This window comes from Sorex fumeus, unplaced genomic scaffold (assembly GCF_029834395.1).
Source record: "Sorex fumeus unplaced genomic scaffold, SorFum_2.1 ptg000063l, whole genome shotgun sequence".
In the NCBI taxonomy this organism is placed as follows: domain Eukaryota; kingdom Metazoa; phylum Chordata; class Mammalia; order Eulipotyphla; family Soricidae; genus Sorex; species Sorex fumeus.
Genome location: NW_026606120.1, coordinates 98,263 through 104,646, shown reverse-complemented (window position 1 = coordinate 104,646; position 6,384 = coordinate 98,263). Strand labels below are relative to the sequence as shown.

At 40.6% G+C, this 6,384-nt stretch overlaps 1 protein-coding gene across 1 annotated transcript in view; it reads right to left on the bottom strand.

Annotated features, from left to right (window-relative positions):
* Positions 1-1,745: 1,745 nt before the first annotated feature.
* The window catches only part of LOC130035298 (SLA class II histocompatibility antigen, DQ haplotype C beta chain-like), a 94,619-nt gene continuing 89,980 nt past the window's right edge, over positions 1,746-6,384 (bottom strand). The window contains exons 3-6 of the mRNA XM_056126901.1: positions 4,802-5,083; positions 3,709-3,819; positions 2,922-2,945; positions 1,746-2,075 (exon numbers count right to left, since the gene is read on the bottom strand). Coding sequence (XP_055982876.1) covers positions 2,062-2,075; positions 2,922-2,945; positions 3,709-3,819; positions 4,802-5,083 — 431 coding nt within the window. The 3' untranslated portion in view covers positions 1,746-2,061. The remainder of the gene's footprint in view (positions 2,076-2,921; positions 2,946-3,708; positions 3,820-4,801; positions 5,084-6,384) is intronic.

Sequence of the window (6,384 nt, the reverse complement as noted above, 5' to 3'; positions counted from 1 at the left end):
AGGGGTTACTCCTGGCTCTGAACTCAGGAATTACCCCTGGTGGTGCTCAGGGGACCATATGGGATGCTGTGAATCGAACCCGGGTCGGCCACATGCAAGGCAAACTCCCGACCTGCTGTGCTATCACTCCAGCCCCAATTTCACTTTTTAGAACTACCTTCTTAGATATTTCCTTTTTCATATAAAGTTTTGCTTAAATGTTCATCTTTAAAATATTAAAAAATGTGTTATTAGCAGGACTATTTTCAATGCATGCTTTGCAGATACTTTCAGGTACTTCAAAGCTTATTGTTAACCCAATGCTGTATGTGTGTGCGTATATGCTTGTTTTCTTAAAAAAAAAAAGTAGTCTGTCTGTCTGTCTTCCCGCTGTTCATCGATTTGCTTAAGCGGGCCCAGTAACGTCTCCATTGTGAGACTTCTTGTTACTGTGTTTGGCATATTGAATACTCTCGGTAACTTGCCAGGCTCTCCGAAAGGGGCAGAGGAATCGAACCCGGCTCTGCCGGGCTGGCTGTGCGCAAGGCAAATGCCCTACCACTGTGCTATCACTCCAGCCCCCCAAAAAGTAGAAATTATATATTTCTCAGAAACAAAAAAAAGGAATTTATAAAGAAAGGCAAAGAATTCTCATTTAATTGCAAAACTGAAATTCTCAAACTGGGAGAGTGTGGAAGCCAGGAAATAAAGGAAAGAAGTGATGAAGTTGGGGGGAGGGCATTGAAAGGAAAGTAGATTAAGAGTGATATTAGGACAGGGATTGAGGTTCTGGGATGTTTTAGTGGTGAAGGTGCTTCATTTCATTTCTAAAAACTGTGAGAGTTAACACTATTGTAACCTACCTAGAAAGAGTAAATAGATAAAACTTTTTATTTCAAAATAGTTATATCCTTAGTTCCAACAAAGCTCCAATTGTTGGCATAAATTAGAGCTTCTCTGGAAAAGGTCTTAAAAGAATAGAATAGAGCCAGAATAGAAAACATCTTTCCAGAATTTGGGCTCTTGAAGCCTAGTGGTTGTTGGGAACTTTCAATTATGAAATAATTAATTCTTGGTCATATACTGTACACAATGGTGATTATAGAAAATAAACTTGTATATTCTAAAGCAACTAAAAGAGCATGTCTGAAAGATTCTCACTACAAGAAAAATATTTTGAGAAAAAATTTTGATTATAAGTACATAGACGTTAACTAGACATTTTATCATAATTATTTCATAATATATAGATATCATATAAATGTTACAAACCAAAACTAATAGAATGTCATATCAATTTAAAATCTAATTAGCATAAGTGTTAAAATTTCGGAATTTCAAAATCACATGGCCCTACTGCAGCCACGTGACATCATATGTTATTCATAACCAGAAATAGAACACAAATTGTCTACTGTTGCCTTTTCAGCAGATCTGAGTGCTGGGGTAAAATCTCAAATAATAATGGTGGGTCTGGTGTCGAAATATTGAATGTGATCAAAGTAGAGAGAGAGTAATGTGGAAATCATCTGCTGCACAGGAAGGGTGAGGGTGTGGGATGGGGGATTACTGGGATTTTGGTGGTGGAGAATGGGCACTGGTGAAGGTACGGGTGTTTCATTGTATGACCGAGACTTAGACCTGAAAGCTTTTTAACTGTTCTCACGGTGATTCAATAAATAAAATTATAAAAAAATTTAAAAATCTAATTAGCATAAACTAGAAAGCTCACGACATATACTATAAGTATTTGTGTTTAATTATGGTAAATCTCTATAGCCATATATATGGTTTCATGTGCTTCTTTTGAACAGCAAATGAACACACAATGAGAAAGGAAAAGCCCTTGTCTTCATAGCTGCAGCAAAAACAGACTTTGCAGTCAGTGCAGGATGAAACTTCACAGCCAGGCTCTCCACAGAGTGATTTCAGGCAGTGATTTGATGACTATCTCAGAATCAGAGGATTCCAATCTCAGAGACAGAAACTTGCAGGCAACTGGGAATTATGGGCAGTTACAGGCAGGTATTACAAAAGAGGAGAAAGAAGTATCCATCAAAGATCTTCAGGAGAACTCAGGAGTCAGTGCAGTAGCCCTATAAAAGAGAGAGTGATGAGCATAGTGCACCCCGATGAATGGAACCTCTTTCCTCCCCTTAGAGAAATCAGATCAAGAAAGCTGAGGGCTCCCTCACATGGTCTTCACCTCCCATGACATCTAAGTTGAGATCAATTTATCTAAAAAGAAAATGGCAACAGATCTGTTCTGATGTGTGGGAAGCAGAGAAGTTGTTATCTTGCTGAAGATATGAAGACTTCAATTTTTTTTATAAATCTAATTAAAATTAAACTTTTCCACCTTTAGTAGCTATTTTCCATTGCTAGTAGCTACTTTCACCTATTTTTATCTCTTTTTTTCTTTTTTTTTAATTTCTTTTTGGTGGAGCATACCCAAAAGTTTTCAAAACTTACTTAGAGTTTGCTCAGAGATCACACCCAGCTCAGATCAAGGGATTATTTGGGGTACTGGTAATGGAACCCAGGATAGTAGCGTGCAAGGCAAGATAAGCACTCTACCCTATATATTACCTCACCACCCCAATATTCACTCATCTGTAACTATACAAGGAAGTAGCGCCAATATGTGAACATTGTAGGCAAAATTCTGATATCTAACACTCAAGCTGTATCTCTGACTGCAAGTTACATAGAAAGATCCCACCAATGCGTGTCCTCTTTGAAGGGAAGAAGCTCAGCAGTTTCTCGAGAAACTAAGTATAATTCTCTAACTGTTGATTTTATAAGGGGAAATACATCACAAGTTGAGGTCACTGTATCTGGATATGTTCATCTCACACCCTTTCCTCCTTTACTTATTCCTTCCCCAAACCCCACATTGAATCAGAGCAAAAAAAAAAACAAAAAAAAAACAAAAAGAGTACCTGTTGGCAAAGGCCCATGAGGTCCTACAAAAGGAAGTTAGAGAGAGAAAGGTTTCATTACTCAAATAGAAAGTTTCTCATTTACCCCAAACAGAAGTGACATCTGGAACACAACTGGATTTTTCTTCTTCCCTAGCCATCTGCTACAAAACCTTCATTACCAGAAACTAAATCCATGAACCCCACCCTCATCAAAGGAATAAAACTGCCACTACAGTTCAACATTCCAAATTTCTTCTTTTTCTTTCCTTTTCTTTGTTTTATTATTAAGTTACCATTAGTTACAAAGTTTTTAATACTAGTTTCAGACATATCATGTTCCCTCACCAATTCAACCACCGGAATCAACTTCCCTCCTAACCAATGTCCCCAGATTCCCTCCCTCCCAGCAGCCTGTCATCTTGACAAGCACTGTTTCTAGTTTGGTTGTTGTTATGGAAATCTCCTGATTACAGTATCATTGACTGAGTAGCTGACATAAATACATACACCACACCTCTAATTTGGGGGAGGTAACAAGGTCTGAGTCTTATTAAAAGTTTTTAGAAACAAGCTACTGAGACTACAGAAAATGGGAAAGTCCTAGAACATTCTCTACATGTTATACTGCTACAATTAACTATTCAAATCAAACTCCAAAGTCTCCAGCAAGGTTGTTCTGACTCATTTCACAGGCAGCATGACCTCCTCTTTTCAAGAGTAAGGAGGAAAAGGGGCAATCTGGAGGCAGAATCTCCAGAGAGATTGATGCATAGTTTATTTTCCTCATTTTCCCAGATGGATTTACCTTTCTTGTTCTTGTAATGGATGAAGAGGCCCAATCCAAGGAAGATCAACCCCAACACAAATCCTCCAATGCCACTCAGCATCTTGTTCCGGGCAGAATCAGACTGGGCTCCTAGGGAACAAAGTCTGAGTGTCAGCATTTGCTCCACAGCTCATGAGTTCCTTAGTTGAGGATCTAAACTCTAACTTGAGTACCAAACAGGAGGTGTCAGAAAAACCTTGTTTTTCACTTGTACCACTCCCTACAAGATGGAAAGACCCACTAATAGATTCTTAGACATAGTGAGCTGGTGAGAGAAGAGGGAAGTGGGGAATGGATTCTAGCTGCCTTAAGTACCTTTACCTTAAGGCCCCAGTTACAAGCTCTAATAGTCAATGTTTCAGAGTTATCAGAGCTGGGTTCTGGGACCACAATAAGAGGAGTAATATCCCTAAAACCTGAAAAGAAAATCACATCAGAATTATTTTGATGCTCTTGTAATCAAGTTTTCTGTAGTTTCCATCCAGCTCACGAATGATGTCTGAAATAAAATATCGACATATGCTCCCACCACCACCAGACAGAAGGTCCAGCTTTGTGACTGACCTCACACACACACTGGCAGCTGACTTATTCCAGGGTGGCCTACCTCCCTGTGGTGCAGATCTCTAGAGCCTTAAAGGGGATGGGGGCAGAGAGTGTCCCCACCATGCCAAAGCCCAGCACTCCACCCATCCATATGCAGTTCACACTACCACCAGAGAAACAGGCCAGCTTCACATATGATCTTGGAAGATGCCATGAGACACTGGAAGTTCCAAAGCTGAAGCATACTGCTTCTTACCATGTAACATGTCTAAACTTCACAGAACTGACATCCCCGTAGGAGCACAAAAAATTACACGAAGAAAATCCATGAGTCCACTGAGCTCAGTGACTGAAACCAATGATACAGAAAGCTCAACTAGCATTTGTGAACTAGTTTGTAAATTATAAATAAGCTTTAAACAAAGTTTCATGCAAAGAAAATAAAGAATAAAATAAACTAGGCTCAGAGAAGCTCTGCCCACTGACTTGAGAGACCCATAGTAACCAGAAACAAACTGTCCCTTACGCCACTCCACAGTGATGGGGGTCTCGAGCACAGGGTGCTCCACTTGGCAGGTGTAGACATCTCCACGCTGGGGGGTCATTTCCAGCATCACTATGATCTGGAAGCTCCAGTCCCCGTTCCTAATAAGTGGGGTGGATACAACGCCAGCTGTCTCCTCCTGTTCATTCCGGAACCAACGAACATTCACTTGGTCTGGGTAGAAATCTGTCACCAAACATACCAGCAGGTTGTGGTGGTTTAAAGCCTCTGTCTTGCTTGGGTAGACGGTCACTTTAGGTTTCGCTGAGAAAAGCAACAGACATAAAAACACATACTGAGATAGACACCGGGCATGGAATCATTCCAAGGGTCTGAGTCCTTCCTTGGTAACAAAGTGAAAAGATTCCTAGGTTCCAGAACTTTGATTAGGATACAAGCTTAGTCAGTTTGTTAGCTTGAATAAACACATCAGTAAGTTTACAGTGCCAAGAGAGACTCAGTTGCTATTTTTCATTTTCAATTTCATTTCATCATCCTGTTATTCGTCAATTGCCTCGAGAAGGGCCCAGTAACGTCTCTTTCATCCTAGCCCTGAGATTATATTCAAGGCTCTTTAGGAGAATGAGACCCATCATTGTTACTGGTATTTGGCATATTTGGTACGCCACGGGGAGTTTGCCAGACTCTGCCCTGTGGGCAGGCTATATTCCATAGCCTGCAAGTTTGTCCAAAGTAGGAATGAGATAATAAGATGTCAAAAAAAGATGTCCTGATAAGACGTCGCCCGGCGTCAGTTGCTATTAAAAGCTAAAAAAAAATTCAGCTCTTTTCCACAGCGGGTAGGGCGTCTGCCTTGCACGCGGCCAACATGGCCGACCCGAGTTCGATTCCTCCGCCCCTCTCGGAGAGCCCGGCAAGCTACCGAGACTATTCGATATGCCAGACACAGTAACAACAAAGTCTCCAATGGAGACGTTACTGGGCCCGCTCGAGCAAATCGACGATCAACGGGAGGGCCTTTACCTTTACCTTTACCTTTTAAAAGTTATATTTCATAATAGCACATTGGTAGGGCACTTGCCTTGCATATGGCAGACTGGTCGTCCCAGGTTCAATTCCTCCGCCCCTCTCAGAGATCCAGGCAAGTTACCAAGAGGATCTCGCCCACACGGCAAAGTCTGTCAATCTACCCATGACATATTTGATACGCCAAACACAGTTAACAATTAGTCCCACAATGGAGACGTTACTGGGCACACTCAAGCAACTCGATAAACAATGGGAGAACAGTGCTATATCATAATTATATAGGTCATATAAAATATGTTATAATAAACATTAACTTCTTTTCCCTTCCATCAGGACCATTTCTAGTAACTCGTGTGAACTAGGATATAACACAATGCTCTGCAGTTCCCAGTGCTCTTCCAAGGAGAGAAGGCAATAGCAATTTTGATTTTCTCCCACTGCTGTGGGACTTTGAACCCTCTCATTATCCCAGGAATAGTGATATAAAACAAGAAATAAGAATAGGTACAAAGTGGTTAGTATTATATGGAGAAGTATAAAGCTAAATCCCTCAAACTATATAATGTTTTAATGCA